This window comes from Rattus rattus, chromosome 8 (assembly GCF_011064425.1).
Source record: "Rattus rattus isolate New Zealand chromosome 8, Rrattus_CSIRO_v1, whole genome shotgun sequence".
Taxonomy (NCBI): domain Eukaryota; kingdom Metazoa; phylum Chordata; class Mammalia; order Rodentia; family Muridae; genus Rattus; species Rattus rattus.
In genome coordinates, this window is record NC_046161.1 from 4281933 (window position 1) to 4303225 (window position 21293).

Sequence of the window (21293 nt, forward strand, 5' to 3'; positions counted from 1 at the left end):
TTTTACTTTTTTGAGAAGTCTCCAAACTTCTACTCAGCATATTCTCACCTTTACCTTGGCTGTTTTTATTTTCTTTATGCTATCATACCAAACTTACAAAGTATTCTTTTCATGAAATATTGTTTTCTTTCTTCCCTTTCTTCCTCGCTCCATTATCCACTTTCTCCTTATTATGCACAATAGTCTATAATGATTATAAATAGTATGTTTAAAAATGATTTTTGCTAATTTGCTTAAAATTCTCTTAAAATTTCAGGAATAAGTTACATGTATTTCTTTGTGTATGCATACACACATACCAGAGCATGCATGTTGAAGTCAGAGTACAGCTACTTAAGATGGTTCTCTCCTTTGACCATGTGGGTCCTGGGGAATCGAGTGCAAGCTGACAAGCTTGGTGGCAAGTGCATTTACCTGCGAAGCCATCTTGATGGCCCCAATGTTTATATTTCTTAACATAAAGATCTACTTCTTTCTCTACTCTCATATCTAGGTAAGCTCTTAGTATGTGTATTCTCTGATTCACTTATATGATTACTGTTGTTGCTTTTGACACGGCCTCATAGCCTTGACCTCTTATCTTCTTGCCTCTACATCATGAGTTCCGGGATTAAAGACATGCATCTCTATTCCTATCTCAAAATATGGGTCTCTCTGTCTCTCTGTCTCTGTTTCTCTCTTTCTAGTCCTAGGGGGGTCAGCCCGGGTCTGGTGCATGCTCAGTAAGCATTTTACCACTGAGCTATCTGGATTCAACTACACTTTACCCTGGATATATCATCTCTTTGTCACATGTGATCACCATTCTGTCTACAGTGCCATTCACCATTTGTCCTGATTAACTCATAGTTTCTTCAAAGCTTGGCTGAAGCATTCTTTTTTAAATGAGATTCTTCAAAATAATAAGTAGTTCTTTTCTAATGAATACTGAAAGGATTAAATTATGTTTTAGCTCTAATCAAGAGAATTTCTGATCAGAAAAATTCTAACAAATGAAATAATCACATTTTATATAGGTAAAATATTAACGAAATTTACAGCCTGAATTATTAACTCCTATAAGTAAGTATTCTGATTATTACTACCCATTTGATGTAAATCTATATGTTTTGTGTGGCGCTGGTGATCCCCCCGGGTCTTAGAAAGGTGAAGCAAATGCTCTCCACTGAGCTACACCTACAGCCTAGTGCTTTCCACAATGCCATTTTACTTCTAAGGTTAGATACTATGGATTATGTTGCATTTTAATTAAAAGTGACTTATTTTTATTTCATATGCATTGGTGTTTTGCCTGCATATATCTGTTAAGAGGGCATCAGATCCCCTGGAACTGGAGTTACAAACAGTTGTGAGCTGCCATGTAATGCTAGGAATTGAACCTCAGTTCTCTGGAAGAAAAGCTAGTGCTCTTAACCACTGAGCCATCTCTTCAGCACCTAGAGATTGCATTTTTAACAGTCTATTCCATATTGATTTACAATGCTTCATTCTAGTTCTCTGCATATAACATAAGAGTATTTGGAAAATGATGAAAAAATTTATTGAAGGAAGCCTAGTCCATGCTATTCCTTTTATATGCTTTACTTAGGAAATACTGGTGAGAATCAGAAATTAAAACTGCAGTTTTTATTGAGACAACAACAATAACAACATTCTGAGTGAAGAAAAAATACAAGTACAAAATTATTTTTTTAAATTTGTATTACAATGTAAACAAGTCTATCTCTTTAGTACTGACAATAAACATCAGTATATTAAAAGTGCTGATATTTCATAGAAAATGATTCACTATTGGCAGTATTTGTACTACTGGAGTGTAAGATACTAAATTACAATTCTGACTTAATACTTAATTTGTAAAAAACCAAAACAAAACAAATTCTAAAACAAAGATAAGATGTAACCAATGAAAAAGATGACAAATTCAGCAAGTATAAAGCCATATGGTTATTATATAAACTTTGTAACAGTCTAACAACATTAACATAGTTAATAATAAATTACTTACCGCCAGTTTGTTGCTGGCCTGTGGGAAAGAGAAATGTTTACTTCTGGTTTTAAGTTGGATTCTTGAATTTGTTTTAGGGCCTCTTCTAATGGAGGAACTGGATTTTGAAAAATTAACAGAATAGTAAAAAACAAACAAAGAAAAAAACCAATAAAGAATCATTCTAGCAACGGTGGTTTCTTGATATATAATTTTATTGACCAATTAAATAATTCAAAGCTTTTGTATAATATATTTACAATGGAATTAATATTTTAAATTTGACATGTAAGCCCTAAGAAAGAAATTGTTACTTTGAGATTTTTGTCAATAATTCTATGACAATATTTATTTGAATATGTGAAACTTTGAAAAATGTGTTGGCATACACAAACATATATAAAAACTTCATATTTGATTTTATGGACTCAAAATTTTATGACAAATTTTAAAATATTCGTGTGAATAAAATTTTAAAAATCAACAATATTTGAGCAGTTACAGAGCTTATTTTAAGCAGTTTTTCAGTGTGCTTATCCTGCCTGGCACAGGTGCTATTTGAATTTTACAGCTGAGAAGCTAAGGTAAGAAGGCAGCAAGTGATGTCCTCAGTGTCATATGCTATACAGACACTACCCTACCCTGCTCGGTAAACCTCTCATCCATCTTGTTTCCTGTATACATCCATCTTCAAATATGCACTTTGACACTCAATGTATTCTCTTTTTCTTACTTCTAATGTTCCCCTCACTGTCTTTCAAGAGTCCTGCCTCTCTTGTATCCCTTGCATATGGAGACATTATGTTCCACTCATTAAATTCTATAGTTCTTCAAGCCTAGAGGAAGAGCAGATGATTTTCTTGTTCTAACTCTTCATGGAAACCCAGCACTCCGTATCTAGCAGTATACTGCTATTATTAATGCATATTGTATGAGTGCTCTCTGCCAAGTTTCCCAGGCACTGTTCTCCTTGTAGCTTCTCTTCTCCTACATTTAAAAAACCTATTGATTGTGATATCTGAATACATTCCTTCTTATGTCTATATACAGTTACAGCTCAACTGAGAAATTTAATACCTCTTCCCAACATTACGTCTCCTCCTAGCCTTTTAACTTCAGTATGTTTCTGCTTCCATCTACATTCTATGTTGTCACTTTAGTTACCCTTCTTATGAGCATATCCTAACATGAGAGACCCGTCTGACATCCATTTCCTTTCTTTGTATGAAAATATTGTTAGGAGTAGAAACATACCCAACACTGAGAAAGTTCCAGCTTTCCGTACAAATAGAGCCAAACAGAAAAACACATGAACAAGGAGGCCTGTGTTAAAGGGGATTCACTGGCATAACTTTATATTTTCCTTTTTTTCTGTCTAGAACACCAATCTCATGGCTAGTGATCTAGCAGCTACCATGTGCACAAGAGTAAAGACAGCAACCACCTAGAATTTGGCAGCTGAGTGAAAGCAGAGCCTGTGTTCTGAAACTTTACGACATGGAACCAGCTCTCGAACCTGACTTCAGGACTCACTCTAGGAGAGAAGAAGCATGTTTTGGTGTCTTTTGATTGTGTCAGTGTTCTTTGCAGCTCCTGTTTATACAGAGATTCCTTACTGACACGGAAATGGCATTCATAGAAAGATGTGCCTTTTAGTATGGCATACAGAGTCCTTTAGGAGTTGGCTCCAACTTAGGTATTTTTTAGTTTCAAGTTAATATTTTTCTCTCCTTACCTTCCTAACTTGTGCTTCAGATACACTGAAAGACACATTTCATTTGTATGAGCTGTTCCTTCTGTCTGGGCTACCCTTTGCTGTTCTCTTTGCCTGGTAAGATACTGATTCAAGAGTCATGTATATTATTTTTCTAGAAACAGTGACCTAGCATTTTGACATAGGTTTCGCATTCTATGTTTTCACAGTAGTTACACATTCTGCTATTCTACCAATGATACTGTGTAAATTCTTATCCAAAAGAGGTTGTGGGTTTTAGTGTTAGGAGTAGAGTTACATTATTTCTGCAGTCAGTCTAGCTGGAGACAGAGTAGCACAGACCAGCATATGCTAGCCGGGCACACAATGGCACTGTCAGCTCTCCTTCTTCAGTGAGCTTTGACATATTGTTAGTTCTGCCTTGCGATTTAAGGCCTAAAAATGTGGATGTGATAATGAAAGCATCAATCATATTCACACTTAAAATTATTTTTAAAATATATAAAAAGAGCTATTTAAATACATATTTAATATCAATAAATTTAACATACTAATTTAACATGCACATGAGTATGCATGCTCACATGTTTGAGTGCAGGTGTGTGGGTGTGGGTGTGTGTGGGTGTGGGTGTGTGTGTGTGTGTGTATGTGTGTGTGTGTGTGTGTGTGTGTGTGTGTATGTGTGTTTGTGTGTGTGTTTGTGTGTGTGAGTGTGTGTAAGTGTGTATGTGTGTGTATGTGTGTGTGTTTGTGTGTGTGTGTGTGTGTGTGTGTATGTGTGTGTGTGTGTGTGTGTGTGTGTGTGTGTGGGTGTGTGTGTGTGTGTGTGTGTGTGTGTGTGTGTGTGTGTGTGTGTGTGTGTGTGGGTGTGTGTGTGGGTGTGGGTGTGGGTGTGTGGGTGTGGGGGTGTGTGTGGTGTGTGGGTGGGTGTGGGGGGGGTGGGGGGGGGGGGTGTGGGTGTGGGTGTGGGGTGTGTGTGGGTGTGTTGTGTGTGGGTGTGGGGTGTGTGGGTGGGTGTGTGGGTGTAGGTGTGGGTGTGGGTGTATGTGGGTGTAGGTGTGTGTGGGTGCAGGCGTGTGGGTGTAGGTGTGGGTGTAGGTGTATGTGGGTGTAGGTGTGTGTGGGTGCAGGTGTGTGGGTGTAGGTGTGGGTGTAGGTGTGTGTGGGTGCAGGTGTGTGGGTGAGTATGTGGGTGCTGGAGTGTGTGGGTATGTGTGGAGGCTAGATGTTGATATTGGGTGTCTGCTTCCATTAATCTCCACTTTGTTTACTCAGGCAGGGTCTCTCAATTGAACCCAGAGCTTGCCAAGACTAGGTAGCAGCTTGCTTTAGGGATCCCCTGTCTGTGCTTCCTAAGTACTCTGAGTGCCGTCTGACTTCACAGGGTTCTAGGTATGCAGACGTGCCTTACAAATGCTTTCTTTATCCACACAGCCATCTCCTCGGTCCAATTATATTTAAATTCTAAATTGGTTGTGGATCTTAGACTATTAGATGGTATTACTTTGTAGACTTTTTATTTGCCAATCTCTCGAATAAAAATTTGAACCAAACCATGAGTAAAATGCCAGAATGATTGTGCCACTAATTTCCTGAACCCAACTGCTAAATTTTCTGTTAAGTTACTTATAAAATCCATTTTAAAAAGACAAAACATTGTGAACTAGTGTGAGTCAAGAAACTTGTGAGTGAATAGAGAATTTACTAATGGAGTCAACACAATATTCTCCAAATTCAATTTAAATAAAATTCCTGGTTTTCATTTGGTTAAAATGCTTGTTACTCAAACAACTCACCAGGCTATTTCTACTTTTTTCATGTGTAGTTTCATTGTTTACTCGATTTAAATTTGATTACACTTCCATTTTTGCTTTTAGAATTATTCCAGAAATGAAGGTACCTGCTCTCCTTCTCTGAGAAACAGGAACATGGGCACGCTGGAATTTTTCAGTAACTTCTTCAAACTTTTGCTTCCTCTGCTGCAGGATCTGTTCTCTAATTTGATATTCTCTTTCTTCTTGCTTTTGACGTTTCTCCTCAAAAGCTCTAGATTTAACATAAAAGGAGCAATAGACAAGCAGTTGAATAAAGCACACCAGATGGTCTGAAAACACCACCACTAATGAAATAACAGTGTTTCCATTTGATTTACACACAGCACATTCCAGATTTTTTAACAGGCCATTGGCTAAGAGTTTATGTGTACTTACAAAATGGGGTTTCGGACATCATTCAGATCTTTTGTAACTAAGAGAAGGCCCTGCAGGGGGCCCTTTCTGACTTCTGTCAGGCCTGCCAATGTCCCCCACCTGCTGTGGTTAAGAAGCCTTTTGTAAGAGCCATGCTATTTCTCACATTCACTAGTGAGAGAAGCAGCCTTGCAAATTATGAGGAAGGCAAGGAAATGACTTCTTCCCACTTTACATCAAAAGTTTAAAATTGGCTGTCATATAAGTCTTACTTGTGCTAAAAATACAATTTTTATTAAAAAGTTGGATTTCAGCTTCGTTTATAAATCTGGAACTCAGAACTCTTTAGCAGACAAAGTTACAAATATCTGCCCAATAATGTCCAGTTTTAAAAAGTATTATTATTGTGTGTGTATATGTGTGGGGGGGTTCTGGAGGTCATACTCAGGTTTTAGGCTTGTGAGACAAACATCTTTACCTACTAAGCTAGCTTGTCTGCCCAGGTCTTCACTTTTCCCAACTTTCCCCTTTATTTATAATTGCCTCTAGGCACTTTATTTTATTTTCTCTATTTTAGTTATACTACTTTAAACAGTTACATTTTGTTCTTGCAAAATGTGTTTGCATTACTCCAGAAGTATTTGATAAGAAGCAGGACTGCACTGCCAGCCTGACCAGGATAGGAAGTATTCCAAGGCACCACTCTGTTGTGTAGGAACTTGGGGGAACAGCTGGATGAACTCTTTGAAGGATCTTCCTGCTCGGGTTACCTCCGGCAACTGTGAAAGGCCTGCCTTGTCATCTAGAGAGCTACCGCATTGGGGGACAGAGCTTTAGGTTTTCAAGGGATGGCTCCCAGTTATCCATAATGGGATCTGAGGCCCGCTTCTGTCATGCAGGCGTACATGCAAATAAAGCACTCATACACATAAATAAATCTTAAAAAAGAGGTAAATATCTTTAAAAAATACATTTCTATACACATTACTATATAATGAACAATCCAAAAAAAGATGTTAAGAAAGCACGCGTGCACGCCAGTGCTGCTGTTTACAGATTCCAGCCATCCTCTTCTATGATTATGTAGCTCCTCTTTAAAGATTCTGGTCCTGTCACTCTCATAACCGATGGACCGCTATGACAGTAATGCCGTGTGATTTCTCAAACTACATTTGAAGTTTTACAGCATTTAACCTGCTGCTTGAGAACATTTACTTAAGGAAATACCAGGATGTAAACATTGTTTTTGATGATCTTAAGATCACCATGTTGAGATGCAGCCCAGGTTAGCTAAAGAGAGATAGCGAAAGGCAGTTCTCTGGTTAGTTTCCAGCAATATTGGTTAATTGAGCCCTAGCACAAAGCATGTATGTGTCTGAAGAAGCATAATGAATTTCAAGTTCAACAGAACCTTTAGATCACCACAGATAAAACAAGAACCACAGAAGAAATCTGAGTGTAACAGCATTCTTGAAGGGAGAATTAACAGTTATATCAGTCAACACAGACTACCAGAATACACTGTTTATGTTAGCAAGTCTTAGGGGCAGAGCATTCGTTAGACAGCAGCCAATGAGCCATTAGTAAGTCCAAGCTGATCGTTTTTAACACTTAGTTGTTACTTATTTGGTTTGGGAATAAAGATGTAATACAAATTATTTACTTTTTAAAAAAAAGATTTATTTACTTATTTCATATATGTGAATATACCGTCACTGTCTTCAGACACACCCGAAGAAGGCATGGGATCTCATTACAGATGGTTGTGAGCCACCATGTGGTTGCTAGGAATTGAACTCAGGACCTCTGGAAGAACAGTCTGCTCTTAACCGTTGGGCCATCTCTCCACCTCTATTTATTACTTTTGTTTAATTTGTTCTTGCTTTCGGAGAGGAATTCTCATTATGTACCCTGGCTGGCTTGGAACTTGCTATGTGATCTGTCTAGCTTAGGACTCACAGTGATCTGCCCACTGCACCTGGTCCTATTTATTTCTTTAGACACTTAAAAATGAAAACACATTAGTTCTAGGTGACATTCTGATTAAAACAAACAACACTAATTGGAAAGCCATATTTCATTTCTCCCTGGAGACATGACATTTAAGTTAGAGAGGGGACAGTCATGAAAATTATGGAGAAAGGAAGTGCTCTAGCAGAAGCAACAGCAAGCAAATGCTCAGTTAGGAAAAGAGACAAAACAGATTTCCTGCATAAGTAAGCTGAGAAACACAGCCAATTTAGTAATGAGGAATGGTAGATTCCGAAGGTAAGAGGTGATATGCTCCTTGCTACAATATAAAGTTATTCTAGTAGCAAAAATGCCATCTCTACTACTTTATACTGTTCAACAGTGGTCCTGTTTTCTATATTAAAATGTGCCCAGAAAAACATTTCACATCCAAGACTACAGAATCTATAGTTTGAACTAAATGTGTCAAATTAAAACACTGGCAGAATATGTCTGGCCAGCAAGTCAATGCATGTTCTCTTGAGCTCTGTGATAGGCCTGATGATGAAGTCTAAATGTCAGTACAGCGATGCTTTCACTACAGTTTTCTCCTCGCTCCACCAGGAGCTGCAGAGGTTTCTTTTATTTGGTGATATGCCAGGAGTTCAGACCAATGCAGTGGGAATAACGGTGGTGAAAGCAAGAGAGAAGGCTTCACCACCTCAGTAGACTTTAGACTCGGAAGAGTGTGCTATCATCACCCACTGCCCTGGGCTGGACGTTTTTCAGAAGACACAGTGTGCCTTGGTGACTTTCACAGGAGACCCTATGAAAGGCTCAACATATGCAGTTCTGTCTCACAGAATACATGGAGCACCTTAGCTCAAAGTGAGCGACCTCATTCAATACAGTCATATGCCAAAGCTGTTTGCTCTGCTTTCCCAGGAGTCTACCACTGTGCAGTATCATTTACTCCTGCTGGAAGTATTCCTAGGAACAAAAGGCGTGCCATGGTGACAGTTTTCTGTAGCAACATAATAAGCAGTGGCAGTCAGAGTACTTGAGGCCCCAAGAGATAGTATATGGATTGGAGAGGCTGCCTTGTAATGCTTTTCTTTTTCCTGGACAAAACCCTATTCAGATGTGGATGGTTACACCTTTCAAATTCTATACTTTAAAACTCAACCATATTTTGAGGTGTTAGAAATGAAAAACTAGGGATAAAAATGAAATTGGAAAAAATATTTTTCAAGGATAAAATATATCAAATGGTGAGGAAAGAAAGTCAAGAAGCTGTCTTGAGTTTTCTACATGTGAAAAGGCTCACGTTTCACATTACCAGTCCTGTTCTTAAAATCGAAATTTATTTGAAATCCCTAAATCTATACTGAAATTCCTATCTTTTCAATGGGATTTCTTTCACTTGGCTGAAAAAACAAACAAAAAGATATTGGTGAAGAAAACATCCAAATACAGAACACACACATTCTAATTTATCAGAAAGATTAAGTATATAATACAAAGATAAAATGAGTACTGCATTTTTCTAAAAGCTGTGATGTCAGTCAAAAAATAAGAGTCTATCAGTTAACTAAAGCTCATAGCTTTTAATCCTAAGAGTAAGATCCTTAAATCCTAGTTACATTTATTCTTAGGCTCAATTCTAGCAAACAAGTCTATGTACTAGACAGTGGCAGTGAGCTACTCTGGAAAAAAGGCTATAGGTATGTAGAGGCCATACATATGAGTCAGTAATGTACTCCTTGCCATGTATTCCAGAAAAATAAAAGCTTATGTTTATATGTAAACTATACATGAATTTCCAGTTTCTAGCCATACCACCCCACCAGAAATGACTCCGATGTCTATCACTGTTAAGAAAAACAGTTTAAAAAAACCTCAGTGTAGGGCTGAGGATGTGGCTCAATGGTAGACTCAATAGTAGAAGTATTGCAATAAACAAAACTACTGCCAATAACCCAAACAACCCAGCTATACCTCCCCTGTGCATACACCCAAAACATGCTCCAACATACAGCAAAGACACGTGCTCCACTATGTTCATAGCAGCCTTATTTATAATAGCCAGAAGCTGGAAAGAACCCAGATGCCTACAACAGAGGAATGGATACAGAAAATGTGGTACATCTACACAATGGAATATTACTCAGCTATCAAAAACAATGATTTCATGAAATTCATAGGCAAATGGATGGAACTGGAAAATATCATCCTGAGTCCTCACTCAGGATGTGGTTACTCAACCACAGAAAAACACACTTGGTATGTACTCATTGATAAGTGGATATTAGCCAAAAAGCTCGAATTACCCAAGATGCAATCCACAGACCACAGGAAGCTCAAGAAGAAGAATGACCAAAATGCGGATGCTCCCACTCCTTCTTAAAAGGGGGAAAAATATCCATAGGAGGGGATATGGAAGCAAAGTTTAGAGCAGCGACTCAAGGAATGGCCATTCAGAGCCTGACCCACATGTGGCCCATATATATACAGCCACCAAAACTAGGTAAGACTGATGAAGCTGAAAAATGCATGCTGAAAGGGACTGGATAGATCTCTCCTGAGAGACACATCCAGAGCATGTCCAATACAGAGGTCAATGCTGGCAGCAAACCACCGAACTGAGAACAAGACCCCCTTGGGGGGAATTAGAGGAATTATTGAAAGAGTTGAAGGAGCTTGCGACCCCATAAAAACAACAATGCCAACCAACCAGAGCTTCCAGGGACTAAACCACTACTGAAAGACTATACATGGACTGACCCAGGGCTCCAACTGCATATGTAGCAGAGAATAGTCTTGTTGGGGCACCGGGGGAAGGGGAAGCCCTTGGTCCTGCCAAGATTGAACCTCCAGTGCAGGGGAATATGGGGGGGTAGTAAGGGGGATATATAGGGGAAATACCCGTATGGAGGAGGGGTAGGGGAGGAAATGGGGGCTTATGGACAGAAAACCGGGAAGGGAATAACATTTGAAATATAAAGAAATATATCTAATAAAAAATTAAAAAAAATTAAAAACACCCCAAACAAACAAACAAACAAACCAATGCTCCTAACCACCATCACTACCACCAGCAGCAGCAATAACCACCTCTTAACAACTTGAACCCAACATGTTTCTGGTACATATGTATTATGGAGTACTACTCAGCAATAACAGTGAATACCACAGAACTGTTCTGAGAGGGAAAAACATAACTCCCCAAGGTTGCATATTACAATTTTATTTGTTTAACAGTGTAAAAAAATGGACAAAACAAAACAAAACAAAACAAAACTGGAATGAAGACCAATAGATCAGGGGGTAGGAAGGGTTGTAGCTATGAAAGTGACATGAGTGACCTTTGTGAATTGGCCATGTGAATGTCACTATTCTGTTTTTGTTATCATACTATAATTTTGTAAAAAGCTGTCATTGGAAGAAACTGGGTTAAAGACATGGAAAACTCACATTTGTTAATAAATTTGTATTACTTCATAAGAAAGTGTTGAGTACATCTTTAAGTATCTTACATTATTGTCATAAGCAAAGACCGGTTGTATTTGGTATTCTTATTTTCCATTTCAGCATTTTAAATTACTCAAGTTAAAACTGTATTACTTCAGTTTAAAGAAAAAATCGAATTTCAAAAGTTAGAGTGAATAGTGGAGAAGTTATAAAATCTTCCATAGAAGAAGTCACCCATGTTACCTGTCAGAGGCCACTTACTGTTCACTGCATGTGTGCATGACACACACCAGGGAATAAGTGGATGTGGAAAAAGAGAAGACACGAAGAGGCAGTAAAGTAGAACAGCCCAGTACAATCGGCACAGCCATGGAGCAGGGCAGGTCGTCTCAAGCCATGCCAGCCCATCTAAGGTCCAGGGCTAAATTCCCTGTACTCATGTGTACAAAGGCTTAAAATGTGAAGTTATTCTAGAAAGGTTTACACTAAGTATTCAAGTTCTCCTAATCTAGAAGAACTCTGACAGCTCTCTTTCCACATGACCCTGACTTCTGCCTTTATGTGCTCTGCTCAAGCCCGCACCCATGCTCGCTCTAATCGTCTCCACTTCTTTTGTCTGTTTTGTTTTCATCATCTGCTGCTTCTTTGGTAAAATGAGCTAAGATATAAGTTTGATCTTTGAACATCTCTAATTTTGTTTCTTTATTACAACTTAAAGATATGTCTTTATAATCTACCTTGGGCAAATTCTCTTTACTTTCTTTAGATTGGTATACATATTATTTCATAAACTATCTCCTGTCATCTGATACTCATCCACATTTTCCCACATAACACCCACAAGCATCTTCTGTCCCATTTTATGTTAGACTTTTCTTCTATTCTGCTTACATAAAGCACAGTTCCTTTCATGGTCCTTGGGTAACATGAGGCTAACTATTCTTCCAAGAATCCTTTCTGTCCTATAGTCCATGAGATGCACTTCTGTCCTACTTCATAGGAGATTCAACCACTCTTAGCTTTAATCACTCTTAGCTTTCATTATTACATTATTAATGATTTGAGAGTAAAAATCATCTTTTCTTTTTTTATTCACTTGGCTATTTTATTTATTTACATTCAAATGATGTCCCCCTTCCCTGTCTCCCCTCTACAGCTCTCCCATCCCATCCTCCCTCCCCTTTGCCTCTAAGAGGGTGCTCTTCCACCCACCCACCCACCCATTTCCACCTCATCCCTCTAGCATCCCCTTACATGTCTTTTATTTTTAATTTTCTAGAATATGAATTTTTTAGAGATTCTTAATCTAGGGCATGTTAAACAGTTCAAGATAACTTCCCAAGATAACTGAAAAAATGGTAGGTATTTTTCCTCTGTCCAAAGGGAAAATACCAAATACTAAAAAAAAACCCTACAATCCTCTGACTTTACCTTGAGTAGATAGCATAACTAGATAAAATCTATAATCATCTTTCCTTACTCTTGTCATGTGCCTTGTAAGGTCTTCAGGAGTCAAAATGTAACAGAAAAAAACAGAAACATACAAACAAAACCAAAATAAACTTCATTAACTTTTAACATTGTTAGAGAAAGAAAGGATTAAGCTCAGCAAAAATACAAGGTTAGAAAAAGAAGTTACAGGTAAACAATTTTGTATTCCCAAATGGGATTTGCAGCACATGCCCAACGAAGACGTTTAACAAGCTCCAGGGATCTTCTACTACCAGAGATGACAGCATGGAGAAGGCTGTAACAACACATTTTAAATAACGGGTAACCACTCTGCCTAAAAAGGTTGAGTAAAATCCTTTCATCAGGTGCTAGACATCACCGAGCGGTGAAGAACACTCGCTGAAGACTGGAGACAAGGTGGCTCACAACTCTCTAACTTCAGTTTCAGGGACGCTCTTTCTGCTCTCTGTGAGGGCCAGGCATGCTTACGTGGGTCCAGACAAACACTCATACACACTAAATACAAAACCACTATCTGTAAAAGTCTCTAACTAAAATCCTGTAACTGATTAAGAAGGTTGGATACTTTTCATTTTACTTCATTTTAGTTTATAGTCTCCACAGACAGCTTTTCTTGGTAATGATTTATATCCGTATTCCTCTCTCCCCTCTTTTTATAATTGAATGCAAGAGGGTAGCAGATAAAAATTATTTAAGATGAATGGTAAGTTAAAGTCAAATTATAGTCTGTTTGTAGTTAAACTTCTTATTCTGTACCAAGAAAACACTGTGATGGCCACAATCCATAAACTGGAAATAAATTAACAAAGTTATGAGAACACTGATCATTTGTTCTAGCAATAAACATGGTCACGGCTCAAGTATGAACTACCTCAAAGTAGAGAAACTACTAACTTAGAGTGACACAGAGTTTCTACATTTCTGAATAAAATACAATTACTTACTTTCTTCTCCGGTTTGACTCCATGAAATATTTACGTGCTCGATTCCGGCATAGTTTTTGTTGCTGTAGTAGTATCTGGCGTTCTTCTTCTAAATTTTTCTCGAGATGGATTTTCGTATCTCTAGTGATGCCATTTAGTTAAGAACAGCAGTTTACATATTTACTGCATGACAAGACTGTATAATTAGAGCCTCATATTAATAACATCAAAATGCTCTTGTGGGACAACTAATCCGTGTACACAATAGTTAGTACAAATGTGAGATCTACAAACACACACATGCACACACACATGCATATTTAGACTTGGTATATGGATTTATGGTATCTTAACTTTCCATGAGGAGAAAATAAATTATTTTTATAAATCACAAACATAGATAGTGAAAACATATATTTTTGTTCATTATACAGATATTTGGATACTAGTAAGGTGTCCTTTTTAGGTTTATATGTAAGGAAATGAAAGATTTTAATAACACAAAATCAGTAGATGAATTAAATGTTTCAATGGACCCTTTAGTCTACAGTATGACATTTATATGAAAATATAAGCAATAAATTATAATGTTTGTCAACATAGTCTTTCTTCCCAAAGATCCCTGTTGATGGCTTATGAAAAGACACAAGGACAGCCAGATATTATTATGTGTTTATAAAAATTTTCTGGAGGAACTTGAGTATTTTGGTGATCCTAATAATTTGAAGTTTACGTATAACTAGCCATTCCTTAATCTGTACTGACAAGATTAATTGGCTTTCCCAATGTGTGTTTTGACTGTTTTCAAATTTATCACAATATTTTTGTATTTTTCATGATTTTGAAATTTAATAAATGATCAATTACTACTAACTCAGTGATTCTTAATCTCACAACGCTACAATTCTTTAATATAGCTCCTTATTTACGGTAACCCCTCCAATAATAAAATTATTTTTGTTCTACTCCATAACTGTAATTTTTCTACTGTTGTGAATTATAAATATCTGATATGCAGGATGTCTGATTTGCAACCTCTGTGAAAGGGTCATTTGGCCCCCAAAGGAAGGACAACTCATAGGCTGAGAGCCACTGACTTAACTGTCACTGCACCTGAGATCCAGGTATGAGTGAGAGTACAGCAAAGCTACAAACTGTAGAGCACAAATACTTGTCTATTTTATAGGAAACTGCTGGTTAAAGTTTTCCTCACGAGCTGACAGTCAAAGTTGGTTTGGATAATGTAGACTTAAAACAAATACTTACAGTAATGTTAGGGTATATATGATTTGTTAATTCAAAATGTGTTAATTTCAAGGGCTTATAGTATTTTTGTGTCAATATTATAAAGAAACTATTATCTATTTCAGAATAATCAAATGTATATGAACTCTTATCTGAGCCTTACCAAGGGAGCTTGTTTTTTTAACAGTTTTGTCATTTTTATAGAGTTTCTTCCTCCACAGGCTAGAGTTCATTTTGCCTTCATTTCAACTAGAATTCAGTACCACATCAATATGAACTCAAAGACATACATGTTTTTAAAGGTGTTTTCTGAAGGATTTGTAAACATGTTAAAAGGGGAGGAAATATGGTTTTTGAACAGTATAGAACCAAGTTTAGCTATATCTTTTTCTTCTCTAGTTGAAAGCTTTATTAGGGTCAGACTTCAAGAAGATGATTAGCTTTTCAAAGTCACAAGTCATCAGTAGAGAAAAATACAGCTTTCTCCTTTCAGGAGAACATTGTAGGAAAGACAAGCTTAAGTTACTTTGGATCAAATGACAAGGACAGGGGACAATGCATCACATGAGAACTATTTTCTTCAATATGTTTAAATTTTATCCCAAGAACATACAGAAAGATTACAAGTGTAATGTCCTGACATGTATATATTCCTAAATTATCTAGACAACCCTACTACATATAAACTCTAGTTCCTGTATTAGCATATATACTATATAGCATATATAATACTATATTATGATCTTGCTTATTACACATAAAGAATGTTTCTGCCCAGCATCTGACGAATGGTATTGAAGTTAAGTTTTTACATAGATGCTTAATATTTTTGTATGTATTATCAAAACAATTCACCCTAACATCTACTGTAAAGAAATATAATTTTTATATAGCTAACATTACAAAATAAAGAGTACTATGGTCATTTATGTCCTCATTTAGTCTTTCTCCAATTAGGTTATCAATACAAGTAACTATCATACAATGTATTCTCCTTGCCAGATCTAGTCAAACCTCTTCCTACTGCCTCCACTTAAAAACTCTCTCAGTCTCTTAGAACTTCAACTACAGCTGTACTTATAAATTTTGTCTCCTTACTCCTACTTGCTCTGTTCAATGTTCTTATCACATAAATTAAAAATGGTATCATTAATGAAAATAATAGAAGATCAATGCTTTGTCAACGAGCCATTTCCTTGTATCCTGATTTAGAGACAAATTAGGACAAGGTAGTAAGAGTTCATTCAGTGTATAAGAAGATACAGTGCCTTTAATCCCAGCACTCCGGAAGTAGAGGCGAGCATCTCTATGAATTCAAGTCCAGCCTGGTCTACAGATCAAGTTCTGGGACAGCCAGGGCTACACACACACACCCCTCAAACCAAACCAACTAACCAACCAAAACAACGTCAAAAATGAAGAGTTGAATTCAAAAGACAGTAGCATTCACTCTAGAGCACACTCTGAGAAGACAGTTTGTGGCAGCAGCAAGAGGAAAAGGCAAGACAAGAAGACAAGAGCTAGCAGGTGCTACTGCAGGCTACTGTCCGGAAGAATGCAGAAAGACCCAGGGATAGAAGCTTGGGGACGAGTCCCTGGGGACAGAGTGTTTTGGCATTAATGGAACCCTAACATACCTGCATCCTTAGAACCCAGAGGAAGGTCAGCGGGAGAGGAGACCCTCTGTGAAAACTGATGATTTGCTGTTAAAACTGTAAGAGCATATCCCAGCAGAGGTGGGACTAAGGGGCTAAGGGAGTGGAGGGAGGGTGGTAGTGGTGGAAGGGACCCACGTTTGAGGAAAGAGAAGGGACTCCATTTCCTGAGAAAAACAGTTGAGCAAACATCATCCTCACCACCAGCCAGTCTTCTGAGAATACCAAGGGTAAATTCTAATATAATAATGTTCTCTGGAAGAAAAAAAAAACTGCTTTATGTACTTTAAAAAAAAAGCTTATTGTCATTTTCACAATGTTACCAACAGTAACATCAAATGGGAGTTCAACGATTTCTTAGGGAAAAAATCAGAAATAATCCAGATTATCAAGGTTCAGGTCCCCTGCTTTCTTCCCTTCCTCTGTTTGACAACAGAGTGGGCAGAATTGAAGACAAAATGATCAGAACACGCTAGGGTTCTGCAGCCCTAGGAGGGGTGTGCGGCTAACAACTAAAACGGAACAGCCCAAGATTTTAGCCTCTGGGCAATTTCTCTTTCTAAGGAGCCCGAATAAGACTTACGTCTCTGTAAGTAAAGGGTAAAAACGCTGTAATTCTAAAACGCGAATCTTCGCTCATCCAATACAGGACCGGTGTATTTTAAAATCTACAAAAATCTGACAGCCAAGTCCAAGTAAGGGTGTGCGAAGCCGGGGAAAGAGGTCACAAAGTCGACCAAGTGTAACTTCAGGTCGGGGGTGGAGTAGGGTAGGGTGGGTGACAGCTGCTGAAGCAAATATCCGCACTGAAAATGACTTGCCAGTTTTCATGCCCCTGCGTGCGTGCTCCCGGAGCGGGGAGGGGGAAGGGCGTGGAAAGGATACAGGTAGGCGCCCGGTCGCGGTCGCCCGCCGCTGTCCCGGGCGCCAAGCGCGTCCCGGGGTCCGGCGCCCAGGCCCGCGCCTGCGCTCTGGGCTCCGGGCCTGCCGGCCAGCATCCTTCACCTAAGTGCCGCCCGCATGGCCGCTCGGCCTCCCTGGTCCTCTCCTCGGCGCTCCGGGCCGCGCGTCTCCAAGGCCCCGCGTCACGGGTGTCGCAGGCTCGGCTGCAGCAGTCCTGGCTTCGCAGCGGCCCTGGCGACTGTGGCGATGGCAGCGGCGAGGGAGGCAACCTCGCGGGGCGACGGCGGAGGTAGCGGCCGCGACCCCGCCGCAGCCATCTTGACAACCAACCGACGCCGCGTCCTTCGCGACGGAAACCAGGCGGAACGCGGGGCGGGGCTGGGAGGAGGAAGCGGCCAATGAGGGGCCGGCTGGTTCAAAGCCCGGCGGAGGCAAGCTGAGGTAAACTGAGGCGAGCTGGGGTTAAACCGAGTCAAATTGAGGCAAGCTAAGGTAAGCCGAAGTAGCCTGAAGCACACTGAGGTGAGATAAAGAAAGCTGAGGTAAACTGAAGTAAACGAAAGAAAGTTGAAATAAACGGAGGCAAGCGGAATTAAACAGGTGTACTGAAATGAGATGAGGTAAACTGAGGCAAACTGAGATCAAACCTAATTAAGCAGAGGCAGGCTAAGGTAAACTGAGGCGAGCTGAGGTTTAACTGAATTACGCAGTCAAACTGAGGCAAACCGAGATTATACCTAATTAAGCAGAGACAAACGGACACAAGCAGAGGTACACTGAGGAAAGATGAGGTTAAAGCGAGTTACCATTTACCAAGATAAAATGAGGTAAACTGAGTTATACTGACTTAACTAGGGTAAACTCAGGTAAGGAGGTTAAACTGAGATGTACTGAAGCAAGCTGAGGTAGAACTGAAGTAAACTAAGGCAAGTTGAGTGGGGCAGATGACTCGCAGTTGGGAGAGAGCCCAGCTGAATATACTTGGGCTTGATTCGGTTCTATCCTTTTATGAGTTTTTTTTTTTTTTTTTTTGGTATTAACAGATGAAAGACAGTGAATGGAAAATTCCTAGATACGGGCAAATATTACAGACAGTCTGGAAACGATTATTTGGGGCACAATTGTTAGGTATGGAATCCTGTGGTGAACTTCGAAATGGTGAGACCTTTCCCATTATCACTCTTTTCAAAACCACCGTCCCTTGAAAAGGAGGGGGGGGGGAGGGGGAAAGAAGAAGAAGAAGACAGGAGAAGGAAGAGGAGGAAGAGGAGGAGGGGAGAGGAGGAGGAGGAGGAGGAGGAGGAGGAGGAGGAGGAGGAGGAGGAGGAGGAAAGAAGAAAGATAAAAAAGCTTTTGCAAAGTGGAAAATTTCCTTCCCTACTTGCTCTCATTTATTCCTTGATACTTGGACCGTTCTCTCTCTGCTGTCCTACTTCACATCAAATGATCCTTATGGTCCTTGCTTGGCTGCCAGAGTCTGCAAATGGACCATCACAGCAAAAGTGGCCTGAAAAGAAGTCCAGATTTAGCTTAATAATCTCCTGGGACGATATGCCAAAGAGATCTGTGTATTGAAATGGTTTCTGTATGGAAAATTAAGCAGTTTTGAGCCACTGGGTTAATGGCTATATAAATGAAAATCTGGAACAAAGTTGGGCCTTTTTGTTGGGGCCCAGTGTAAAAAAAAATGACTGGATCTTAGGTTTACATTTTAATTATTATTTTTTTTTGTGTATAAAAATTTCCAAATTGCTAGCAGAATGTAGATCAAAGAAAGATACCCACCGGGGTTGGGGATTTGGCTCAGTGGTAGAGCGCTTGCCTAGCAAGCGTAAGGCCCTGGGTTCGGTCCCCAGCTCCGAAAAAAAGAAAAAAGAAAAAGAAGGAAAAAAAAGAAAGAAAGAAAGAAAGAAAGATACCCACCATTCAACTTTGTGAACTTGTAGCAATTCAAATAGTAAACTTTTCCAATTGAAACTATTAGCACTGGCTATCTTAAAAGTGGAGATATAATGATTCAAATGGAATGTGATCAGGGGACTGAACTTTTTATGGGGCTACAAGTCCAGTTTTGATTTTAAATGTAAAGTGTCTTGTATTGAGTAAAGTGATTATTCAATATCATGGCATGAAGACAAAATAAAACATAATCCTGATGAAGAAAGGACAAGTATGTATGCTTGGACAATTAGCTATGTTGGTACCTTTTTGAATACCCTAGCCATGAGCATTGACCTTGATTCTATTCCCAATGCTATCGTTAGAACTCAGTTTCAACAGGATTAGTTTGAATCTTAGCAAAGTAGGACACTGCAAAAGGCAAAGAAAACTAAGAAGTTCACGATTGTTATGTGTAGTATGTGCATTTTAGCCTTTCTCAGAGTTTTGCTTAGATTATTTAGTAAGTAGAAAACTCTAGCCATATTATTGTATTTGCATGATATATTAATTAATATTAAAAGCAGTGATTTCACATCAAAATGGTGTTATCCCTGTAATCCCAGCACTTAGGAGATGGGGCCAGGAGGATCAGTAATTCAAGATCATCCTCAGCAACATAGTAAATTTGACACTGGTCTGTGAACCTATGTAAAAAAAAAACAACTCACAAAGAAAAAAGAAGCATGATTACAAATGCTTGCTCATATAATTATTTTTCATTTAAGTTATGCTTTACAAAGCTAACTAAAAATAAAAGAAAAATTTAACTTAAGGTTATTATCTATTTTTAAAAGTTTCAGGTTTGTTGACTTTTAATTCTTTTTGAAATCTTCAAAATATTAAGCCGGTTTTCTACATTCTATTTAACAGATTTAATCCTAGATTCTAAAAACTGTGGAGATGGGAAGCAATATCTTAAAGATGAAATACTTAGATAATTGATAATTTTAGGATTTTATATTTTTATATTATATTTAGGATGTTTATATTTTGCCAGGAAAGGTGATTGGGATTTAAGTAATAAAGAATAAAATGGGCCTGTGGAGGGTTTAGATAGGAAATGCTGGTAAACTGAGGAGTTATGTTCAGATCCTCAGCACCCACAGGAAAAGCCAGGTGTGATATGCTGTGGTTCTGGCACTGGGGAAGTGCTGGGATTGGGGAAGTGGAGACAGGTTGATGCTTGGGGCTTGCTCACCAACCAATGTTGCTGAATTCACAAGCTCTGGGTTCAATTAGAAGTAGAGAGTGCTGGAAGACACCTGACATTAACCTCTGGCTTCTGCAAACATTTCTGTTCACCTGTGCTTATGCAAAAACACACACACCAAACCCACACATAAGGAACAAAACTAAAACACCAGTATTTTGTCATGAAAGACATGCATTAAAAATAGGGCTTAATTCTTTTTTATATTTCCTAGTAATACAAATCACATATTAGGGCTGTGTATGTTTGTATGTACCTATGTGTCTCACATCTCATCTCCTATATGCCAAGTACTTTATAGATACTGGGGACTTAAAGGTGAATAAAACTTCAAAACAGGCCTTGAGAAATGCCTCAGAATCCATATAATTAAAGAAGTCAAAACAAAACAAACAAACAAACAAAAAACCAACCTTGAGAATGCTATGGGTCTGAAGTTTTTATTGAATTTTCTCCAGCAGAATATATTAGGCACCCAAAACTAGTTTATTAAAAATGTAGTTGAGAGAGAGAGAGAGAGAGAGAGAGAGAGAGAGAGAGAGAGAGAGAGAGAGAGAGAGAATATGAATGAGAATGAATCTATGTAAGGTAGGCTGCTCAAGAATGGCCTCTGAAAGCTGGAAAATTAGGTT

At 38.6% G+C, this 21293-nt stretch overlaps 1 protein-coding gene across 5 annotated transcripts in view; it reads right to left on the reverse strand.

The window, feature by feature from the left end:
- The window catches only part of Cep126 (centrosomal protein 126), a 60140-nt gene extending 42331 nt beyond the window's left edge, over positions 1-17809 (reverse strand). For all 5 annotated transcript variants that reach the window (XM_032909590.1, XM_032909591.1, XM_032909586.1 and 2 more), the window contains exons 1-4: positions 17493-17809; positions 13729-13848; positions 5602-5747; positions 2009-2105 (exon numbers count right to left, since the gene is read on the reverse strand). In XM_032909590.1, coding sequence (XP_032765481.1) covers positions 2009-2105; positions 5602-5747; positions 13729-13848; positions 17493-17605 — 476 coding nt within the window. In that variant the 5' untranslated portion in view covers positions 17606-17809. The remainder of the gene's footprint in view (positions 1-2008; positions 2106-5601; positions 5748-13728; positions 13849-17492) is intronic.
- Between the last annotated feature and the right edge of the window lie 3484 nt (positions 17810-21293).